Source organism: Trichechus manatus, unplaced genomic scaffold (assembly GCF_000243295.1).
Source record: "Trichechus manatus latirostris isolate Lorelei unplaced genomic scaffold, TriManLat1.0 scaffold00061, whole genome shotgun sequence".
Lineage (NCBI taxonomy): Eukaryota > Metazoa > Chordata > Mammalia > Sirenia > Trichechidae > Trichechus > Trichechus manatus.
Genome location: NW_004443997.1, coordinates 4,349,615 through 4,374,892, shown reverse-complemented (window position 1 = coordinate 4,374,892; position 25,278 = coordinate 4,349,615). Strand labels below are relative to the sequence as shown.

The following is a 25,278-nucleotide window of genomic DNA, read 5'->3' as shown; positions in this document are numbered from 1 at the left end:
AGAATGAGAGAGTCCCAGATGGAGCAGGAGAAAGGTGGGGTGCAGAACTCAAATTCTAGTAAGAAGACCAGACTTAATGGTCTGACTGAGACTGGAGGGACCCTGGAAAGCATGGCCCCCGGATTCTCTATCAGTCCAGAACTAAAACAATTTTCGAGGCCAACTCTTCAGACAGGGACTGGACTGAACTGTGGGACGTAAAGTGATACTCGTGAGGAGTGTGCCTCTTAGCTCAAGTAAATACAAGAGCCTAAATGGGCAGCTTCTGTCCAGAGGTGAGATGGGAAGGCAGAGAGGGTTAAGAGCTGGCTGGATGGACATGGGGAACCAGGGGTGGAAAGGAGGAGTGTGCTGTCACAGTATGGGGAGAGCAATTAAAGTCACATAACAATGTACGTATAAATTTTTGTATGGGAAAAAAAATGTACCATATGAAATGATATATAATTTTATAAATGTCTCTGTCTGCACTTGCACAGAAATAGTTCTGGCAGGATATGCACCAAAGTGTTCAAAGTGGTTATCCCCATGAAATGAAGTGAGATTGGGGGTAAGTAAGAGAGAGAAATGAGAACTTTCACTTCCTACTTTTGGGATGTTTAAATTTTTTTTAATGATCATGAGCTACCTGTGCGATTTAAAAAAAAAGAAAATTAAAAATGTTCTGATGGAAAATAAAAACTGCCAGAGGTAACACTATTTCACAGCCTATCAATCAAATCTGAAAGGGGTCTTCTGACCAGACGCAGCCTGCCAGGCCCTCCTTCCCAGTTTCAAAACTCAATTGTCTGCACACTGCTCTGTGCTTTTCCTCTTGGTGGTCAGACTTGCCCATTAGATGGCTCTGCGTGCTGCTCGATATTCTTCATTGAGGGCAGCATCTCATCCGGGGCCTCGGAAAAACCCAAAATCTGTTGCCGTCAAGTCTATTCCAACTCATAGTGACCCCAAAGGACAGAGTAGAACTGTCCCATAAGATTTCCAAGGAGCGGCCAGTGGATTCGAACTGCAGACCTTTTCGTTAGCACCCGTGCTCTTAACCACTGTGCCACTGCGGGCTCCAAAGACGGGTTCCTAAATGAACATAAGTAACACCCTGTTGTTGCCCTTGACTTGTCTAGGTTAGAATCGTTGGGGTCCAGAATCCAATTTAGAACCTGGTTCTTTCCCCTGCAGGTAGGAAACAACCCCTCATTTCTGAATGAGGGGCAGTCTATCCACTCACTGCTTGTCTTCCAGGGTACACTGGCCACAGGCTCAGCATGAAGACAAAACATGAAGGTTTCAATATTTAAATAAGTGAGAGATGTACCTTGGCTAAGTCTCTTAACCTCTGCACTTGAGTTATGTAGTCTGAATAATGAAGAGGGACATAGTTGGATTAAATGATTTTGAAGGGTTCCTTCCGGCTCTAAAAGTCTATGTTTCTAAATATGGGCAAGAAAGGAGATATTAATTCTATACCACATACAAGGGTGGAAAGACTTGACTTTCATATTACATGGATGATATAAACAATTTGAATAAGGCAGAATACAATTCTTTACCTGGCAATCTCACATTTGTTCACATCGAGCCCCCTCTTGGGCATGTACCCCATCCCTCTCTGAGGCTCTTTGCTGCTGAATGTGTTGAGGTAGTGGACATATGGGGATTCATCCGTGATCTCGAAGTAGCGGATACTGCTGTCGCCCTACAAGAGAGCGGAGACACGTTCTGTGCTTAATGTTAACAGAAGCATCTGGTTTAAGTTGGTGTCTTTCTCCCCTGTAAATCCAGCATTATTTGGGACCCTCCACAGCGGCTGACTTTTTCTGCCTTATCAAGAGGCGTGCCTAAGGTATATGACTGCTTCTCTTCCTTGCAGAACAAACCCTCACTCATCAGTGAAAGCATGCCCTGTAAATGATGGGCTCCCTCTGCCTCCTCCTGAAGTTCCAATTTTACTCCGCTGAGTCCAGACACCAGGCTATAGTCAAGGAAAAATGTTAGTGCCACTGCCAAACAACTGCATTACAATTCAACTTCCCAAAAAAAAAAAAAAAACTACAAGGATCACTGAGAGTACAGTGCGTGATTTTTAAGTATTCATTCGTTGGCATAGTGCAGTGCCATTCAAAGACACAAGGGGCACTAACGCCAGACAATCAGATAATAACAGTGAGTTTTTTTTCTAATTAAGAATTTTTATTGAGTATCGTTTAACTTCAAAAGGTAATATTATCTCATTGCAGTCTATAAAATTCTATGATTATCTTGCTTAGGATGGTCAGGTATTTTTGGAAATCTGAAGCATATGCTAGTCTCTCAAAGTGTAAATAATTATGAGATGGTTATACCAACCGGAACGGTAACAGCAACCCTGTCTGGTGGAGGAAATATATGTATAAGAAAGAAAATGACATATATCCTTCCCAAGATTTAAATGTCTAAAGAAATGGAAAAGAAGCTAGACATCCTCTTCATTTTCTGCACACCCAAAATCATTTTCCACCTGATGTTACTACCATCTGGGTAACCCACTCCTTCTTCGTTCTGATGCAGTCTATGGCAGCAACATTGAGGCAGGTGTCCTTCACAGATGTTAACACCTGCCATAAAGTGACGTGCCCGGAAACAGACAAGATCTCAGTTTCCAAGTAACTGACCTATGAACAGGTAAAGCAGGCCCCACAGCATGCTCACTCCACACAAGTAAAAACCACACAAACTGCCATTTCACATTAATATTAACATTTCATCCAGCAAGGGGCTCTCTAACAGGTTTGCAGAAAATATAGCAACAGCTCCATTTTTTAGAAAGAAAAAATAAATACAGTCTTTATTTGCAGGGAGTCCTGGTGGCGCAGTGGGTAAGAGCTTGGCTGCTAACCCGAAGGTCGGCAGTTCGGATCCACCAGCCACTCCTTGGAAACCCTATGGGGCAGTTCTACTCTGTCCTACAGGGTCGCCATGAATCAAAATCAACTTGATGGCAACAAGTTTGGTTTTTTTTTTTTTTGCAGAGGATGTGATTTTCTACGTGAAAAAATCCTAAACAGTCTATTTAGAAAAGAAAAGGAAAAAACAAAAAACAAAAAACAAACCTACAAGAACCATGAGTTTATTAGCTAGGTAGTAGGATAAAAGGTCAATATAAAAAAGAATATATATATCAATTGTATTCTATATACATACGAGCAGTGAACAAGTGGAGGCTGAAATTAAAAAAAAATTTGTTGGTGAAAATATACATCACAAAACATACAGCCATTCACCATTCTGCTACACGTACAGTTCAGTGACATTGGTTACATTCCTTGCATGGTGTCACCATTCTCACTATCTCCCTACCCATATTGTTTCACCACCATTAACTTAGACTCTTTGTCCCCTAAACTTCTCTGTGTTTGAGACTTAGTGTTGTCAATTTGATCTCATACAGATAATTCTTTTAAAGAGCACGCTGTTCAAGGTGAGCATTCTTAACTAGCTGAGCTAAACTTTCCCCTATACAAAATGCTAAGGAAAACTGAAGCTACAAAAGATTATGGAATTGAAGTTACCACTTACTAAACTGAAATCATTATCATCATCATCATCATCATCATCATCAAAATACCAACAGTTTAGTTAGGTGGAGATCGTAAAGAGTGAGAAATGGTTTCTGAATCCAGCATGGAGTCCTCCTGCGACAGCTATCATCCCCTAAAATTCTAGTCAGACCACATATTTTCAGGCCCAGGCTCCTAACACTGAACTCCATGAACAAGAACCCACTGGAGGCTCTCTGAGGCCCTCAAATGTCACAACCACAAAGTGTTAGTCTCGTCACCAGTCCATGCCATGTGGTAATTAGAACATAAATGCTAATCTAGGCAACCCAACAGGTTTCAGCATTAGATGTGGCAAACGGATTGCCCATCTCTGATACCAATAAGGGACAGTGAAAATCTAAAGTCACCAACCTCTAGCACACTAGGTGAAAACAAACCATCGCAAGTTCTCTTTCTCCCAGTAGAGCACCCCAAGTGCCGGTTTCCCCACCACCATTTCCCAACGGCCCCATCCAGTCCTGCCTCAGTCAGAAGCGCTGAACACAGCATGCTATTACTGCCCAACTGCCAAGTCACAAAAGTTCCGGTCTCAGGACCTACAACACACCAAAATTATCTGTCCTTATCTTAGCTCAACACACACACGCACGTACGAATTGGACAAATTAAAACATTAAAATGATAAAATACATTGGCCATCTTCTAAATCTCTGAAGGATAAACTTCTCCTCTTAGAGGATTAAGTTAAATATATATAAAAATGACTCTTTACCTTTCCACATAAGTAAATGATACTTGTGTCAGGGTCATAGAAAGGCAGCAACACCCCATTGCTGGTGTCCATTTCATGAAGAGCAATCGGTTCTTGCATATTTTTCTGGAAAGAAACAATATATATATATATATACTTTTTTAAAGATGAATTTTTATAACCTTATTATACATTCTTTTATGCTTCACTTCGCCATATTCCTAGACCTCTCATTTAAATCATGAAAGTCTGAACAACGCATGTATAATATTCACACATGTAAAGACTAACGGGGATCCTAAATGGAACCCAGCCCACTGAAAATGTTGACTTGACAACAGAGTGAATGGCTACATCAGTGTGATGCTGTGAAACAGATGAGAGAGCCCTTCTTTGCAACTATTTTCTTTTTTAAAAGTACTTTTTCTGTATTATAAAATAAATATATGTTCATGGTAGAAACTTCTAAAAATGTAAAAGATATAAAGAAGAAAATAAGATTATCCCATATTCCATATTCCTACAATCCGGATAAAAGCACTACAACCATTTTGGTCTATTTTCTTCCAACACACATACACACAAATGGGGATCATACCATACATATAGTTTAGCATTTTTTTCCACTTATGCTGTTATGAACATTTTCCCAAGCTTGACTAGTTTGATTTAGACATCTGATCATATTCTTTATAAAACATAAGTAAGTTTAAAACTCATTTCCCAAGTCTAAAACATTGGATTCTTTGTGCATTCTTTTTAAAAAGACTCCCTGGAAGCCCCAGAACTGCATTTTGGAAATACATTTACCAGTAAGCCTCCAGGGAGGATGAGAACTTGACATCCAATTTATGACAACAAAAGTTCAGAAAACTACACTAAGAATCCTGTGATTCACTACTAAAACAAAAAACAAAAAAACCAAACCCACTGTCCCTCACTAGGGAAAGATGTGGCAGTCTGCTTCTGTAAAGATTACAGCCTTGGAAACCCCATGAGGCAGCTCTACTTTGTCCTATAGGATCGCTATGAGTTGCAATCAAATCGACGGCCAACAGGTTTGTTTGTTTTTAAATCTTTACAGAAGCAGACTGCTGCAGAGTGAATGGTGGGTTTGAACCGCCGACCTTCCGATTAGCAGCACCATCATGGCTCCTTATAATCCACTTACCAACCCTAAAACCCACTCAGAATAGAGAAAGCTCAAGTGGCAAACATGCAGAAAGGCTGGTAGGGGCGTACCGGATTCCAGAGAGCCAGCTGCCGCTCGCTCATGCGGCTGAAACCAGTGGTGAAGACATTCCCGTCAGCCAGAAAGATGGCTCTCATGGGTCTTGCTCCTTCATGTGCTTTCTCCTTCTCCTGGGAGAGAGAGCAAAAGGGCACATTAGATACATTCAAACTGCAAGAAGGAAAATCAACCGGGGGGCGGGGGGACCCATATTCTGAATCAACTACACCCTACGCACCATTCATGTTCATCTGGGAGGGTCAGTGTTAACCCCCTGCCCCCTTTAGAGATGAGGAAATAGGGAGACACCAAGTGATCTGCTCCAGGTCCCTCAGCTAGTTAATTTAACGAGCAAGAAGGCCAAGATTTGACTCAAAGGTTTCACTCCTTCTACCACACCCTGCTGCCGAACAAGTCCATGCACTGCGAAGACAGGACACACGAAAGGACTTTGCCAAATGCATGTTTCTCAAGAAGATAAGAGCCTGAGGGTTGGATATGTCCTGTGATTTTTGCCAAGTTCACAGGAAAGGAAGAAATCCAGTCTAGCTAAGCCCTTCCTTAACCTCATTTGTTCACTGAGAAAGTACAAGGACCTACCCTTGGAAGGAGGCTGGTGGAGCAGGTGAGACTGTGCATGGAATACACTTGCATGGGGCGGGGCAAGTCCTAAGTGATCGATAAGCATTAGCCACGATTGTCATCTGGCCCTTTAGAAGTAATACTGACAAAGAACGAGCACATTTTAAAGAAGGGTAATTGCAGGGCCCAGAGAGTGGGTGAAGAGAGGGATTCCTGGGTTCAACGCTTGCACTTTCAACCCTGACTAAAGACCCCAATATCCATGTTTTGTCATGATCTGTACTTTATTGGGGCCTGGTTTGTGTGGCAGAAACTAAGACACTGAACTCATGAGAAAACCTGTTGCATATTTTTTTAAATTTATTTTACTTTTAGTTGTTGTAGAGAATATACACAGCAGAACATACACCAATTCAACAGTTTCTACATGTACAGTTCAGTGACATTAATTACATTCTTCAAGTAGTGCAACCATTCTCACCCTCCTTCTCCAAATTGTTCCTCCTCCAATGACATAATCTCACTGCCCCCTAAGCTTTCTATCTAACCTTTCGAGCTATCGTCAGTTTGATCCCATACAGATAGTTCTTTAAAAAGCACAATGCTCAAGGCAGACATTCTTTACTAGTTAAGCTAAACTACTGTTTGGAGCCTGTTGCATTTTTGTGAGGCATTTTCACAGTCATTGTTGGAGCAGGGTGGGGAATCAATATTCAGTACTAAACCATGAGCCCAGGAATGCAGCAAACTGGTTTAGCTGATCTAGACTTGTAAATTCTTTTTTTTTTTGGTTTATTGTTGTTAAGTGAAAGTTTACATTTCAAGTTAGTCTCTTATACAAAAATTTATACATACATTGTTATGTGACCCTAGTTGCTCTCTCTATACTGTGACAGCACACTCCTCCTTTCCACTCCGGATTTCCCGCGTCCATTCAACCAGCTCCTGACCCTCTCTGCCTTCCCATCTCATCTCCGGACAGGAGCTGTCCATTTAATCTCATGTATCTACTTGAGCTAAGACGCATACTCTTCAAAGGTATCATTTGATGTCCCACAGTACAGTCCAATCTTTGTCTGAAGAGTTGGCCTCAGGAATGGTTTTAGTTCTGGGCTAATAGAGAATCCGGGGGCCATGCTTTCTGGGGTTCTTCCAGTCTCAGTCAGACCATTAAGTCTGGTCTTTTTACTAGAATTTGAGTTCTGCACCCCACCTTTCTCCTGTTCCATACAGGACTCTCTGTTGGTGTTCCCTGTCAGGGCGGTCATTGGTGGTAGCCGGGCACCATCTGGTTCTTCTGGTCTCAGGCTGATGAAGTCTCTGATTTATGTGGCCCTTTCTGTTTCTTGGGCTAATACTTTCCTTGTGTCTTTGGTGTTCTTCATTCTCCTTTACTCCAGGTGGTTGGGACCAACTGATGCATCTTAGACGGCCGCTTGCAAGCTTTTAAGACTCCAGACGCCATTCACCAACGTCAGATGCGGAACATTTTCTTAATAAACTTTGCTATGCTAATTGACCTAGATGTCCCCTGAAACCATGGTCCCCACACCCCCACCCCTGCTACTCTGTCCCTCAAAGTGTTTGATTGTATTTAGGAAACTTCTTAGCTTTGGTTTAGTCCAGTTGTGCTGACTTCCCCTGTAGTGTGTGCTGTGCTTTCCTTCACCTAAGATAATTCTTGTCTACTATCTAGTTAGTGAACAACCCTCACCCGCCCTCCCCACCCTCATAACCATCAAAGAATGTTTTCTTCTGTGTTCAAACCTTTTCTTGAGTTCTTATAATAGTGGTCTTATACAATATTTGTCCTTCTGTGACTGAATAAATTCACTCAGCATAATGCCCTCCAGATTGCTCCATGTTATAAAATGTTACACGGATTCATCGTTGTTCTTTATCATCGCGTAGTATTCCATTGTGTGAATATACCATAATTTGTTTATCCATTCATCCGTTGATGGGCACCGAGGTTGTGTCCATCTTTTTGCTATTGTGAACAGTGCTGCAATGAACATGGGTGTGCATATATCTCATTCGTGTGATGGCTCTTATTTCTCTAGGATATATTCCAAGGAGTGGGATTGCTGGACTGTATGGTACTTCTATTTCTAGCTTTTTAAGGAGCGCCAAATCGAGTTCCAAAGTGGTTGTACCATTTTACATTCCCACCAACAGTGTATAAGTGTTCCAGTCTCTACACAACCTCTCTGGCATTTATTATTTTGTGTTTTTTGGATTAATGCTAACTTTGTTGGGGTGAGATAGTATCTCACTAGACTTGTAATTCTTAAGGATTCTAGTGAACTGATAAAAACTGTATTTCTCTGCGAAAAATGGCCACCAAGTGAGAGATAAGATTTAAGTAAAAGCTGGAAGCGTGCAACTCTGAAGAGAAGTGTGACTGGGGAGAAAGTCAGAAGCATGAACAAGCCTTTCCCTTTTCAGTTTAGTGATTGCACACAGCAAGGGTCTGCCAACCAGAAGCGCAGTCTCTGAGGTATGCCTTACAAAGCAGAAGGGTCACATTCAGTGGTGTGCTACAAATACTGGGCTTTTTGTCCTAAGAATACTTACAGCAACAATCTCCTGCTTCCTAGGATCGATGACTCTCACTTTCTTGTCTTTGGAAGCCGTGCAGATCAGACTGCCGTTTCGGTTCCAGCTGACATTGTAAATCATGTCTGAGTGCATATCATCCAAGTTTATCAGGGCTTCCCCAGTCCCCACGTTCCAGATGATGATTGCATTATCACAGCCTAAAAACAAGCAAAACCACTCCCTTTAAAGATTAGAAGCACCTGTGTAACAATACGCCTCAGAAAACTACAAATGGAGGATACATATGTATGTATGAAGGAACCCTCGTGGTGCATGGTTAAGCACTTGGCTGCTAACCAAAAGGTCGGCAGTTTGAACCCACCAGCTGCTCCATGGGAAAAAAGATCCGGCGATCTGCTCCCATAAAGATTTCAGCCTAGCAAACCCTATGGGGCAGTTCTACTCTGTCCTATAGGGTTGCTATGAGTTGGAATCGACTTCATAGCACACAACAGGAACAACATGTATGTATGTGTATAGCTATATAGTCATGCATCGCTTAATGTCCTTGATACATTCTGTGAAACAGGACGTTACGTGATTTGGACATTGTACAAACATGCCTAAATTGCAAGCAATAGCATTCACTGACTTTCCACCATCATCATCATGTTGTTTAATAATCTTTTGTTTCGCTCCCAAATCTATACTTCTTTGCCTCTTGCTGCTGCTATCACTAGCACTGGTTTTGCTGCGTTTGGGAGCCATGATGCACTTCACGATAATATTTTCAAAGGAAAATTAAACAGCGAGATAATGCCACAACACTCAAGAGACACATGATACACAAGATTGGACGCTGCTGCCTACGAATCAAAGCATACACTGTTATGCTACAAACCTTTTATTTCTAAGTAGGGGAGGTTTGCATTAAAATAATGATAGAAAGTACAGTACAATACACACATAAGCCAGTAACATAGGCATTTATTATGGCTATCAAGACATACGTATTATAGCTTATACATGTACTGTACCATTACACCTGGCAGTACGATCGCTTTGTATACGAGAGACACGATATACATGTTGCGTGAGGGAAGCTGTTCCATTCACTACATCTGCTACCTCCCATTCTCCGATCAGGATTTCTGAACTCTATTATAACCTTATGGGACATGGAAGTATGCGGTTGGATGTTGCCTGAACAGACACTATGTGGCACATGACCCTGTGTGTGTGTGTCTATAGAGAGAAAGAGAGAAAGATAAAGGGAGGTACTGATTATAAGAGGCACCCACCTAGTGGGTTTTAAAAACTAAAGTGACAAAGCAAAAAGAGATTTCTGTAAAAGATATGAAAAGTGTTAAAGGGAAAATATAGTTTGTTACATCTGCGTTCACATAAAACAAACATACAAACAGAAACAAAGAACTACACCAAAGTACAATGCAATTTTTTTTTCTAAAGAGTTCAGTGGGCTGGGTGAACCCTGCGTGATCACAAGTTTCACTGTCTAGTAAAACAAGCATCAGAATGAATACAGCTTATTTCTTTTCAAGTGGAACTAAAAACAAAGAGCTTAAGTAACTGTTTAGGCTGCTAAACAAAAACTTTGCATGGCAGGTTATTCAAATTAGTAATACTGTAAAACATGGTTTTAAATTCAAGTGTGGTAAATTACAATAAGTGGAAGGGAAACACAGCGACTGGCCTAAAAATTCACTCACAACAGATCATTATCTTTAAAAGGGAAGAAAAACAGGCCAGGACTGGCCTGTTCATGGTAAGAACCCCTAGCTGGAATCAAGCAGGCAAACAGATTCAGAAACTGATCGCCGGGAGGCCCACAACGTCAGCTTAGCTACAACCACTCAGGTCATCAACTCTACCCTTCCTTTCTTCAAGGGTCTGCCCCAAGCCTCCAAAGCAAAAACCCAAACTAGTTGCTGTCAAGTCGATTCTGACTCATGGCAGCCCCACGTGTGTCAGAGGAGAACTGCGCTCCATAGTGTTTTTAATGGCTGATTTTTCGGAAGTAGATCGCCAGGCCTTTCTTTCCAGGTGTCTCTGGGTGGACTCGAAGTGTCAACCTTCTGGTTAGCAGCGAGCGTACTAATCGTTTGCACCCAAGCCTCCAGGTTCCCTTAAAAAGAGGCATCTTTTGCTGCTTCCAGGACAGTAGTTTAAGGATGAAGCACAATAAAAGAAGGGCATTCTGGGGGTGAATTCTTGCCAATAAGGCCATTTTGTAAGCTCTTTAGAAAAATTAGCCACCCACACTCAGGACACCTAAGTACCTAAGGGTTGGAAGTAGGAAGCTGGAGAAGAAATTGCATTACAGTATGAAAAGTTGAAGCTAAACTCTGGGATGGAGGATTGACTCTTCCTCTGCCTTGGTCATCACAGGCAAATAGGTCACTTCAGCCATGGTGGCTGGATCATATAATCTTAAAATATGCACAGCACTGCAATCAACCATTCTCCTTTGCTTGTAAAAGGCAGAATGAGGATCAGTGTGCTGATGATACCTATGTTTAACCTAGATGAGAAGGGTGGCAGGAAATTTTCCATGAGGGAATTCTACCTCTGGAATTTTCTCTCTCCTTATCAGACTGAGGTTCTGGGAAAAACCTAGGAAGGGTTCCTAGGTATGGTGATTTAAAAAAAACACAAACGTGCAGTATCGTTTTTGAAAAGTAGTCCTTGGCTTCATTAGGTACCTGGCATTTATTTTTTATCTAATGCACTATAAATCATAAAATATCCTCTATTCCCAGTCAAAAACTGAACTGCTCCCCCTCCCTCCTTTTACTAGTGAGGGGAAGCCCAGAGCCCACTGCCATAGAGTTGATTCTGACTCATAGCAATCCTAAGACAGAGTAGAATCGCCCCATAGAATTGCCAAGGAGCAGCTGGTAGATTTGAATTGTTAACTTTTTGGTTAAGAGGCTGAGCTCTGAACCACTGTGCCACCAGGGCTCCAGTGTGAGGGGAAAGATCTTTAAAAATTCTACCACTAACATTAGCAATGCTTTTTAAAAAATAAATCAACTGTTTTTAATGTATAATTTGCATACAATACAATGTACCCATTTTGAATATACATTCAGTAAGTTTTGACAAACATGTACAATAATGTAACCACCACCACAACCAAGATATAGAACATTTCCATCACCCCACAAAGCTCCCTGGTGCTCCTTGTACTGATTTTATAAAAGAAGATAACATCTTAAATTTTAGACAGAGGAAAGGTTGCTATGAGATAAAAATTGGAAAAACACTGAAGTGGGAAACCAGTAAGAACACCAGGACTTCACCACAAGGGTTCACTGTAGCACTGTTGTTTATAACAGCAAAAAATTAGAAACCATCTCAATGCCCAAAAATAGAGTACTGATTAAATAAACTGAGGTTTAACCAGGCAATCAACTACTATAGAGTCATTAAAAATATTGTAGGAAGAACATTTAGCGGCCCGTGAAAAGGATCCCAGTCTACCACTAAGTGCAGAAAACAGGTCAGTGTAAAGTGTATGTATCCATCTGTGCGTGTAAAAAAATTTATGTCTACAAATATCTTCTAGAAAGAAACATCAAAATGGTAATAGTGATGTTCCCTCTGGGCAGTGGGATTACAACTAATTTTAATTTATTCCTTTTCTTTATATGTATTTTCTATAATATACATGCACTACTTGTATAAGAAGGAGCCCTGGTGGCACAGTGGTTAAGAGCTTGGCTGCTAACCAAAAGCTCAGCAGTTCGAATCCACCAGCTGCTCCTTGGAAACCCTATGGGGCAGTTCTACCCTTATCCTATAGGGTTGCTATGGGCTGGAGTCGACTCAATGGTAATGGATAACTTGTATAAGGAGATAAATGAAACTATTTTATTAAAAGGAAGGAAGACATTTGCCTAACAAGGATCACCTCAGAGTTGGCAGCAACAACAGGTCTGGAACCCAAGGCTCCTGGCTCCCAACCACCAAGTGTCCCTTCTACTACGTCAGGAATTACCAAAACTATGGACATGGAGGGTCCCAGAAAGAACTACCAGCCTGCTGAAATTACAGGAAAAAACTATGTATCTGTGCATTTTTCTAAGCAGGGGAAGTCCAGTTTCGCTGGATCGTCAAGTGGCTTGTAAAACACGCACACACACAGGTGCACACGCTCAGGCTGGGGAACCACTGCACCTCATTATGGTTTCTAATGACCTGTTTCAAGCACTGTACAGCACACAGAGCTTAAAGGGTCACGATCAAAATGTATCTTCTGCTCCCTTCCACACACAGGGCTGGGAGAAGTGAGGGCAACGGGAAAGGCGAGGACCACCCGTGGCAGCAGACTCAGCTCCTACCTGCGCTGAGAAGCACGTTGCGAGCAGTCGGATGCCAGGCCACGATGCCCACCCTCTTCGAGTGGCCTTCTAAAATCACCACAGGTTCCGTCAGGGAAAGGGTAAGTCCGTTTTCTGGGATCTGCCATACCTGTTGGAGAAGGAAGAAAGAAGAACCATATGAAAGCTATCACCTTTCATTATCACATTTAATGTGACCGTTCAATTTGAAGACTTGCTCTGCATCAGCAGAACATACAACAATCTTTGGATGACAGGCAGAATATGCTGAAACGACTATATGAGGTTATTTTTACATTTTCATATACTGAAGATGACAGCATCAATAAGGTCTACAAAACTTCACCTCTCGGCTCCTATTTAATATTGGTTAGGATTTTATTTTAAATTCCCTGTTAAGTTCAGAACTCTCCAATTAGGAGCAAGCAAATAATTGAAGAATAATACAAAGTGATCAATGTGTCCATGAAAAGCAGCACTGGGGTGAAAACCATTAAGTCAAGGTTCTTGAGGGGAGTGCCAACTCCACCCCATCAAGGGTTCTTGGGGAATGGTACATTTTTTAAATGTCATATTTTCAATATTATAATTTACATTTGGAGGATGAAAATATATTTAATATTCTCATAGTATGTCCTATAGAAAACAAACATTCTTATAAGAGAAAAAACAGATAAACTGGATCTCATCAAAAGTAGAAACTTGTATTTCAAAGGACACTATCAAGAAAATGAAAAGATAATCCATAGATGGGCAGAAAATATTTGCAAATCATAAATCTGATAAGGGGCTTGTATCTAAAATATATAAAGAACACTTACAACTCAACAATAAAAGGACAAATAACCCAACATAAAAATGGGCAAAGGATCTGAATAGACATTTCTTCAAGGAAGATAAACAAATGGCCAATAAGTACAAGAAGAGATGCTGAACATCATTAGTCATTCCGTTGCCATTGAGTCGATTCCGACTCATAGTGACCCTATAGGACAGAGTAGAACTGCCCTGTAGGCTTTCCAAGGAGCAGCTGTTGAATTCGACCCTTTGGTTAGCGGCTGAGCTCTTTAACCACTGTGCCACTAGGGCTCCTCATTAGTTGTCAGGGAAATGCAAATCAAAACCACAATGAGATGTCACTTCACACCCACTAGGATGGCTAGAATCACAAAGTGGTGGTGAAGACATGGAGAAACCAGAACTCTAATACACACCTGCTCGGACTGTAAAATGTGCAGCTGCTTTGGAAAACAGTCTGGCAGTGCCTCAAACAATTAAACACAGTTATCATATGACCCAGCAATTCCACCCCTATGTGTATACCCAAGAAAAAGGAAAATAATTACGTCCACACAAAAACACAAACAATGAATGTTTACAGCAGCATTACTCATACTAACCAAAAGGTGGAAACAGCCCTCAAACGCCCACCAACTGACGAATGAATAAACATACTGTGGTATAACCATACAATGGAATATTATCCTGTCCTAAAAAGGAATGAAACACCGATACATGCTACAACATGGATGAACCTTGAAAACATGCTGAGTGAAAGAAACCAATCACAAAAGACCACCTATTACATGATTCTATTTATATGAAATGCCCACAATGGGCAAATCCACAGAGACAGAAAAGGAGGTTAGTAATTCTCAGGACTGGGGGCTCTGGGGAAGTGGCGGGTTGGGGATGATAGCTCAAGGGTATGGGGTTTCTTTTTGAGGTGATGAAAATGTTCTAAAATTGTGGTGATGGTGTATAAATCTATAACTATACCAAAACCCAACGAACCGCACACTTCAAATGGGTGAATTGTAAGCTATGTGAGTTATATCTCAACAAAGCTTTTAAAAAAAACTTAGCTGGTAGAGACACACAGAAAAGCCACCAAATCATAACTGGGGATATGTCTGGGCAGTAGGGGGAGGAGGGGACAGCAAAAGTTATCAGAGAGAAAGGAATAAAGAGACTTTATGCTTAACAAAGGAGGACTTTGGTTTTAAAAGATTAAGAAACACCCTGAGTCACAGGTAAGCTGAATAGTACCAAGAACCCTACAGAAGTCCAGATATTAAATAAAATTCAAGTTTTTAAAGATGCTAGAGTTTAAAATAATTATCTTCTTAAATACGAAGATTAAAATAAGTAAATCTATCATCAAAAAACATTTTTTACGGAATGAGTCTATGAAAAATTTAGTGTAGGGCTTGCCAGTGAAAAATCAGATCCAACGGTGGAACAAGAGAGAAGCAGAATTTTCCTTTGTGGGGAATTTTAAGAAGGAGACAAACAACTGCTTGTTGTCAGCACCCAGTGGAAAGCAGAGATCTGGATTAGAGGAGTGGTTAAGGGCCAGCTCAGCTTCGTTGTCCTGCAGGAAATTAGAACAAAAACTTTGCCATTCTAGAGTGGGGAAAGTCATGAGTTAGAGTGACTGTTCATGTTTATAGCTAAATATAGCCCCTGATGCAAGTCATGGCAAAATAAACTTGCCCTTGAGGGTCCAAGCTTAGGATGTCACCTAATTTCCCTGAACCTCCCATCATTCAGCAAATTTTGAACAAGGCAGACGTAACAAGTATAGAGGGCAAAAGGAACACGGACCCTGCCTCTCCCTAGCCCTCACCCAGACCACAGCCTCTCCCGCTGAACTGACTCGGAACCATGTTCTCTCCCCTGAGAGAGGGTGGGCACCTGCTTCCCACACAGCATAATATGTTTGCTTTTGTCCCAGTATGAGCTGTTTGGAGCTCCAAATTGAACGTGGCTCTCCAAATATAAAGCAGGATTGAAATTTTGAACAGAACGAATAGAAAACAATGACTAGTAATTTGATTAAAGCATGAAGTCAGTAGAGAAACAATTACGAAATGGGACTTCAGTGACTCAACAGGAAATGCATTTTGCAAGATGACTTCGATCCACACTAGAACTGAAGTTGTAATATCACCTACTGTCACCAGATGGCACCATAAACACAGACAGCTGGTTTCGATTTTCTCAGTCACTAACTTGAGTTCGGCTGCTAATCAAAAGGTTGGCAGTTTGAATCCACCAGCGGATCCTTGGAAACCCTATCGGGCAGTTTTACCCTGTCCTATAGGGTCGCTATGAGTTGGAATCAACTCGATGGTAATGGGTTTTTTTTTTGGTTTTGGTATAAGGTCGCTATGAGTCAGAACTGGCAATGGTTTTTTCTAACTTGCAAAGAAGGGGCCCTGGTGGTGCAGTGGTTAAGTGCTCAGCCGCTAACCAAGAGGTCAGTGGTTTGAACCCATCATCTGCTCCACAGGAGAATGATATGGCAGTCTGCTTCCATAAGAATTCGTTGTTTTATTGTTGTTGATAGGTGCCATCGAGTTGGTTCTGACTCATAGCAAGCCTATGTACAACAGAAACACTGCCCAGTCCCGTGTCATCCTCACAATTGTTGTTATGCTTGAGCCCATTGTTGCAGGCACTGTGTCAATTCGTCCATGAGGATTTACAGCCTTGGAAACCCTATAGGGCTGTTCTACTCTGTCCTATAGGGTCACTACAGTCGGAATCGATGGCAATGGGTTTGGTGTGGTTTAACTTGCGAAGACTGTAAACCTTCTGTGCCTACCTCTGACCTTCATTAAATGGTTCATTTTCTAAATTCCTAATGAGTGTGGAGTGATGGGAGGCTTTGACGCTATCAGCATTTCCAAACTCACATAAAAGGGAGGAGGAATCGGAGCTCATATGAGCACTTCACCTTTTTCTTTCTCTAGCTTCTCTTTCATCCATCTTTTCCTTGGACTGTGAGGAAATTTTAATGATGGATCAAAATGTTTATTATATCATTTTTTAAATGAGGAAACTCTCTGTTCCTTCTTTTCCTCACTTTCGGCAGATTAAAGGGTTCCCTCAACTAGATTCATTCATTTAATACAGGCACCTAACCCACTTTACTACCTCAGTCACTCATTCATGCAACATGTTTACTGAGTAGTCACAGTAAGGCCGCCCCAGTACCAGGCAATGGGAGAAAGGTGCTGTTCTTGAGGAGTTTTTGGTCTAGCAGGAGGAAGAGACATCTATTAGACTGAAAATCAAGACTGCAAATACAAGTGGTGTAACATAGAGGGTTAGAGCGTGGACTCTGGAGCCAGAGGAACCTTGGTTCAAATCTCCCCTGGACCCTTAGTGCGATCCTGGGAAAATAACTCAACATCACTGTGCACAGAGGAAAACATCAGGGCCTACTCTTCACAGGTTTTCTGTGAGGATTAAATGAGTTAACAAAGCCCTTAGAACATAAATAGTGCCCCAAATGTAGAGATAGCACAGTGCAGTAGTTAAGAACATGGGCTCTAGCCACTGTCTGGGCTCAGGCCCTGATTCTGCCACATACCAGTTGTGTGACCTTGGAGACAGTACCTAATCTTTCTGAGCCTTGCTTTCTCATCTATAAAATGGGTATGATAAGGAACCTGCCCTCAGTGGGGTTGCTTTGATAATGTGACAAGGTGTATCTAAGACATTTAGAATAATCCCTGGCACGTGGCAGGTACTCATTAAGCGTAGCTATTGTTATTGCTCTTACCATTCACTTAGGAAACCGCATGCAGAGTAACCCAGGCTACACTGGTGTCATCTGAGTACTAGATGGAAACGCAAATGCCATGAGGTTACCCTCCTGCTAACCGAGCTTGCTAGGCCCAGGAAGGCTCCCTGAGGAGATGACCTGTAAGGATGAATAGGAGTTAGGTGACAGTGGTGGAAGGAAGGAAGAGGGAGAAAGGAAGGAAGGAGGAAATGAAGTGTTTGGTTTCAAACTAAAAGACAGAAACGTACATAGCAATTTCCTTTAAAGTTCATGTAGCATCTAAACAATAACCCAAAGCGGCTGGCTGTGGGGCTGACAAGCAGAAGGCACCAATATGAGAGTAAAAAGGATAATGCCAGCCTGAGGATTTACAGTAGGAGGAGAAAGTGACTGGAAAAGTCCATGAAACGAAAATGAAAAGACGACGGAAGTCTTGCCTCTGCTGGTAAATACAGGTGGTGGTGTTCTCCATGGTGGACTGTGGAGAAGAGTTGTGAGATCTGTCAGTCTTTCCACATAAGCACACACATCCTCTGGCTGGTGCCCGCAGGCCCGACTCACAGGCTGTCATTATGGGGCCCTCTGCCCTTTTTAGAGCTGTCTGTTGCTTCCAGCTAATGGCCTGAAGAGGGCTTGCCTCCTTCAGTGCGGGGGCAACGAGAGCTGAGGCGCCACTGGGTGCCTGTGCAGTCTCCAGGTGCGTATCTGGGATGCAGCCTGGCATGGGGGGAAGGACGCTGCCTGGGTGTCAGAAGACACAGGCTCCTGTCAGAGCTGGGACACTAATCGGTCATGTTGATATTAACAAGAATTTCACATCTGGGAGCCTCATTGGAAACTAAGGACAGCAGCATCAGCTACATCTCAGGGTCAAGTGGGCTAGAGCATTTTGCATGACCCAAAGTACTATCCTAAGGTCAAAAGTTGCTGACAGGGAGGAGAGCACAGGCTTTAGAGCCCCCTACCAGCTGCGTGACCTTTAACAAAACTGCCTGACGTTCCTGGACTTCTGTTTCCTAATTTGTAAAATGGGACATACTCCTGTCTTACTACGCAGTTATAATGATTAAATACAATCATGCACATAAAGGCTTAAAACAGTGCCTGGCAAAAAAAAAAGTACCTACTATATGTTCATAGGAGCCCTGGTGGCATAGTGGTTAAGAGCTCAGCTGCTAACCAAAAGGTCGGCAGTTCGAGTCCACTAAGCTGCTCCTTGGAAACCCTATGGGGCAGTTCTACTCTGTCCTACAGGGTCACTGAGTTAACTGACACGACAGCAACGGGTATGTGTTCATGGTGGTTATTCTTGCTGTTACTATGACCACTGTGACCCCACATATAGGTTTGAACATCAGGATTTCGTGGAATGAATCTTCAAATTAATTCAGCACTGAACCCAATTAACTAATTTACATCCAAGATATTCTGTGTGTGAAAGTTCTAGTCTATACCTAGACCAATTGGTACAAGTGAGAACAGCTGTGATCTCTATGCGGGTCCATTAGATCTGCTGTGGTCCATGGCTACAGACTGGCACTCTCACCTCAACCAGCTTTCTCAAAAGTACATGCAGTGAGCAGAGAGGAAAACAGGCCCAAAATGCCCTCTGCCCTGGCCAGAGTGGGCATCTCAGCATGGAGGCCTTACAAATTATCCCAACGCCTCGCCACTTTTTTTTTTTTTAAAGAACGCTGTGTATCCCTGAAATTTTCTATTTGGACAACACAGTACTATGTCAATGTTTTGTCTTGAAAGAAAAGAAAAAAATACGCAATCAGTCCCCAGGGCTCCCAGATGGCAGAGTGAATCAATCAGTGAAAACCCGTCGCGGTTCTGGAAAAAAAATAACTCTAAGCACATGTTCTGAACTGTATCACTGGCGTTCTTTTCACATGTAAAATTCTGGATGTGGAAAAAAACAGCTCAAAAGTACAGTTCCAGCAATAAAAAAGCGAGGGACGTTAAGAAATTTAAGTTTCTCTCAAGCAGTAATTTTTAAATATAATTAATGTGATGGTTTTATTTTTCAAACAGAGTGCAGTTTTAAGGGACACACAAAGTATCTCCAGACACTGGTTTCTTGTTTTCATCATCCACCATGAACTTGCTGCTGGGCTAGGCACTAGACTTACAGCCGTAGAAGAGGCTATCCCCACAAAAGGACATTAAAACAAAAAAAAGCTAGGAAAACCAATTCCAAAGGAAAAACGAAGGGCAGAGAGATGAGCTTAAGAGACGGGAAGAGGCTTACAGATTCGGTAGCAGCTGCAGAGCAGCCCGATCCCTACAGAAACCACTGACCCCATAAACCCAAGAGCAGGAGTGTGGAGAGTCAGTACATTCCTAAGGGAACCGTGACATCGAGAGCAACACTAGGTTTGGGAAAATCAAAGAACTGAGTGCTGCCTTCTGATTTGCCAAGGTTCTAATATCCGTTGGCAAATGGCCCAGATGCAATCTGCACAAATGGAAATAACACGAAGCCCTGCTGAATGACTGAGAGGGACAGAGGAAGAATGCTGAGGAGCACGTGCTCATCACCAACCACATCACTTCTATCTTTATTTCCAGGCAAAACTGTATTAGGAAAATTTATAATGGAAGCAAATATATGTAAAAACTTATGCAAGAGAGTAAGACTAGCTGGAGAGAAGCAAAAAATGTCAATTTGAACTCACACAGGACCACTCAGGACATATAGCTGGAGACAATAAGACTACAATGTCTGTAAGATTCTAAAGTCTTCCAGACTCTGGAAGAAACAATTCAGCAATCCCATTACCCCAAGTAGCTACTTTTTTGCATTTCTGCTTGCCTGCTACCCTGCTGATAACAGACAATGGTGAATCAACATCTTTCACTGAACTTAACTTGGCTGCTCTTCGTGGTATTTGACAGCAGTATTATTACATCTGGAAATTGATGAAATGTTTTCTGTAGTGTTGTATGTATATTAAAGGAGACTGGTGGTGCAGTGGTTAAAGCAATTGACTGAAAGGTATGGAAAGGTTCAAAATCACCAGCTGCTCTGCAGGAGAAGGATGTGGCAAACTGCTTCTGTAGAGATTTACAGCCTTGGAAACCCTACGGGGTCCCTGTAGTCGGAATGGACTCAACTCGTCGGCAGTGGGTGGGTATGTATATTACAATACAAAAAAAATTTTTTTAAAGCACTATTATTTCCTTAGAGCTAAAATTCCCCCAAGCAAAATACTTACCAGCTACAATCTTCAATTCTCTAGAAGAAGATATTGTTGGAGAAAAGGGCCCAAAATTTGGAAACCCTAGGAGCAAAGAATCGTTTCTGCACAGAAGGGTTTACCTAACCACTATTTACTGGTACCAAACATGGCTTCAAAAAGTAGTACCTTAAAGGTATACTACTATGTCGATATGATTTACTTTTAGGTTGCTGAAGGAAGTCATCTCTACAAGGTGAAGAAATGTACCAAGAAGCTGGCGTTCCTTCTCCTAAGACTGCAGTCCAAGAGACATCACTGTCACCTCATTAACATTCACAAAACCAACAAATCATTGCTGTGAAATGCTCATCTAGCCCTGAGACGACAGATCCCTGAGACCTGAGACAGACAGAGCTGAGGATGCTGTCCCTAGTGTCAAACAGGAAACTGAAGCTCCCAGAAGTGAAATCCTTCTGAATGTTAAAAAGTGAGACAAAAAGCAGTTTTTAAAATTAAGTTTATCCTTTTACAGTTCATTGGATAAATTGCTGCTAGTGTATTTTTCTACCGATTGTCTGCTAAAGGTGTTCTTCCTGCAATGGATCCACTACCCACACACATCAAAACTCATTACCGAATATGTAGTAACTCATTATACATTTATAGCTTCTTTTTGATCCTCTCAATAGGTATCATTATTATTATTTTACCTCCATTTTACAGGTGAGACAACTGAGGCTGCGAGAGTTTAAGTGGCCTGCATGTGTTCAGAGCCCCTTGCCGGGGCTTGTCTCTATCTTTTCTCTCCTACAAGTAGGCCTTGGTGCACTATCTACTGTTTCTAACTCACGGGCTCCTACTACCACTAGCCTAGGCTTGGGAAACTACACAGAGCTTTTATGTAAACAAAATAAAAAGAAATACAGTGTTGTTTGAAATTATTTTATCTATCCTATGGTATTCTTTTATCTTCACAAGAGCAAAGTGGAAAATGAGGTACGGGGGATAGGAGATAAAATATTTCTTTAAAATTTCATTTGAATTGCTAAGCTATAAAAGTTTCTTACAACTACTCCAATAATAATAATAATAATAATAATATATGATTTGAGGGACATGAAATGATTAAAGAGTGATTTAAAAATCAGTATCATACTTAAGAGTTTTTAAAAAATTAGAAGGATTTACCCCAAAGCATTATTTAATTTACAAAATATTCACTCTGGCAATCCCAATAATGGGGCAACATCAGGGGGATTCTGGGAAGACAGTGATGTCAATCGCAGCATAGTTTTGGGGTCTCCCCTAATCCGCCCATAAGAACACAAAGCAAGCAGATAACAAAACAAAAACCTGGTATTTACACAAAACTAGGCAATAATCTCAAAATGCATGTAGATAGGGGCAAACCACCACAGCCACGTGATCTGCACGTTATTGGCTTCTGTGCCTGGGGGGAAGCAGAGGGCAGCAACGGGGAGCCTGACAGACCAGATAACAGCAGCCAACTGAGACCAGCAGTAGAAACTGGGAGGGGTTTTGCCTTCTCCAACAGCAGGTGAGTGCAGGGGGCCTGCAACAAGGAGGTTTGAAGAGGCTGGAGCAATCCAGACCTCACAGTAATCTAGGTCCAATGAACTCACAATCATAAAATCATAAAGGCAAGGAACCAAGTATTGTAAAAGTCAGGATAGAGGTTCCTTTTAAACGAAGGGAGGGGGCTGTGACTGGCACAGGGCACATGGAGGAGTCTCTGTGGAGGTTGGGAAAGTTCTATTTCTTTGGATGGGTGGTGGCTACAGGGTGTTTGCTTTGTAATAATTCATGGAACTATATGATTGTTTGGTGTGATTTGCTGTGTATTTTGCAATACAAGATTTAAGAAGGGCAACATGACCAGTAATGATGGAAACAGGGAGAGAAAGAGAGGGGACAATCAAGCCTATTTCTTCAAGAGAGGTTGAGACTCTCAGTTTAAGATTTTGGCAGCAGATCTAGATAATGTTCCTTTTCCTTAGCAAAATGTATCTGCAGTCATTAAAGTGATCAATTTAGCAAGACACATTAAACGGAACGGCTCCTTTTAACAGCAGCATATTTCTTTAATATGCTTTTGCTGCCAAAACTATGAGATCACAGGAGGAGTCATCCTCAGCCAAAAGTCCATGAGGAGAGATGGATAAATGTTTAAATGATGTAGTTCAGGAATTAACGGGTGTTTATGTAAAACAATTTTAATTAATGAAGCCTTCCAAACAATGCTGTTAGGTCTGGTTCAGTCCACAGGAAACGAACAGGAGGATAAAAGCACTGTGCTTCTCTAAATTCTCCACCTAGCGTGGCTGAGACCCCTTGCAACTTAATTACGGAGTATCTCCATTTATTTCAGGGATAGCAGGATTCCCTATCTGCATTTATTCCCAAGCTTTTCGACATAATTTGGGCTAGGATTAAAAACTGATCCAAACCAATAATTAAAATTTAAGGCTAAAGAACATAATCAAGGACAAGAAGCTTTACATTCCTGATCAAAAAGGGCAAGCTGCAGAACCGAATTTCAAATCCTCAAGGAATCCAGACTTCCTGGATCCATGGAGGCTGGATGAATCCCTGAAACTACTGCCCTGAAATAATCTTTAAACCTTAAAACAAAAATATCCGAGGTATTCTTAAAACCAAAAAATAGTTTAGCTTAACTAGTAAAGAATCTCTGCCTTGAGCACTGTGCTCTTTTAAGATCTATTTATACAGAATCAAACTGACAACAGCAACTCAAAAGACTAGATAAGAACCTATCTAATAAGCCTAGGGGCAATGAGTTCATGTTAATGGGGTAAGAACGACTCAGAAGAGGAGGGTGAGAATGGTTTCACAACTTGAAGAATGTAATTCATGTCACTCAATTATACATGTAGAAACAGTTGAACTGGTGTACAGCTTGCTGTGTATATTCTCAAAAACAACAAAAATAATAATAAATTATAAAAGGAAAAAAAAAGCATCCCAAAGCTTGGTTTCACTTCACCAAAATTCATTTCACTAAAATAACCTACTTTGGGACTCTAAAACAGGGAATGTAAAGGACATATTTTATCTCTGAAGTTTTTTGTTTGTGTATCTGCACAAAAGTACTTTCTTAACCAAGGTCCACTGGACAGAACACATCTTCTGACATTAGGATGGAAATAAGCACCTGTAAAAACTCTTACTACGTCTCAAGGTTGGTCCCATTTTATATATCCATTTGGCATCTTACTTCACTGCAATATACAGTTTGCGCTAGCAGCCTTTTCTCCCCTTTCTGGGGTGTCATGTGGTCAAACAGCATTGATAGAATTATTAGAAAGTCATCTTACTTGCTCTAAAATCTTCCCAGAGCAGATGTCAACTGTCAATGAGAACTTACAGACACACGTTCACACTTTACAAGAGAAAAAAAAAGACAGTATCAACCTCGTGATATAGGGGCATACAAAACGCTTACCTGTAGTTAAAATTTAATATAGCTCAAGGCTAGCATTAATCCAAACAACACAAAATAATAAATGCTGGAGAGGTTGTGGAGAGACTGGAACACTTACACACTGTTGGTGTGAATGTAAAATGGTACAACCACTTTGGAAATCGATTGGTGCTTCCTTAAAAAGCTAGAAATAGAAGTACCATACGATCCAGCTATCCTGCTCTTTGGAATATATCCTAGAGAAACAAGCGCCGTCACATGAATAGATACATGCACATCCATGCTCACTGCAGCACTGTTCACAATAGCAAAAAGATGGAAACAACCTAGGTGCCATCAATGGATGAATGGATAAACAAATTATGGTATATCCACACAATGGAATACTACACAACGATAAAGAACGATGAAGCCGTGAAACATAACATGGAGGAATCTGAAGGGCATTATGCTGAGTGAATTTAGTCAGTCACGGAAGGACAAATATTGTATAAGACCATTATTATAAGAACTCAAGAAAAGGTTTAAACACAGAAGAAAACATTCTTCGATGGTTATGAGAGTGAGGGTTATCTACTAACTAGATAGGAGATAAGAATTATCTTAGGTGAAGGGAAGGACAGCACACACTACAGGGGAAGCCAGCACAACTGGACTAAACCGAAGCTAAGAAGTTCCCTGAATACAATCAAACACTTTGAGGGACAGAGTAGCAGGAGTAGGGGCCTGGGGACCATGCTTTCAGGGGACATCTAGGTCAATTGGCATAACAAAGCTTATTAAGAAAATGTTCTGCATCCTACTTTGGTGAGAGGCGTCTGGGGTCTTAAAAGCTTGCAAGAGGGCATCTAAGATGCATCAATTGGTCCCAACTACCTGCAGTAAAGGAGAATGAAGAACACCAAAGACACAAAGGAAGTATTAGCCCAAGAGACAGAAAGGGCCACATAAACCAGAGATTTCATCAGCCTGAGACCAGAAGAACCAGATGGTGCCCAGCTACCACCAATGACCGCCCTGACAGGGAACACAACAGAGAGTCCCGTACA

General features: G+C 41.5%; 1 protein-coding gene across 3 annotated transcripts in view; it reads right to left on the bottom strand.

Annotated features, from left to right (window-relative positions):
• The window catches only part of CORO1C (coronin 1C), an 85,243-nt gene that overhangs the window by 8,428 nt on the left and 51,537 nt on the right, over positions 1–25,278 (bottom strand). For all 3 annotated transcript variants that reach the window (XM_004378996.2, XM_023733732.1, XM_023733733.1), the window contains 5 exons: positions 13,006–13,135; positions 8,678–8,859; positions 5,530–5,649; positions 4,309–4,413; positions 1,548–1,693 (listed from right to left, as the gene is read on the bottom strand). In XM_004378996.2, coding sequence (XP_004379053.1) covers positions 1,548–1,693; positions 4,309–4,413; positions 5,530–5,649; positions 8,678–8,859; positions 13,006–13,135 — 683 coding nt within the window. The remainder of the gene's footprint in view (positions 1–1,547; positions 1,694–4,308; positions 4,414–5,529; positions 5,650–8,677; positions 8,860–13,005; positions 13,136–25,278) is intronic.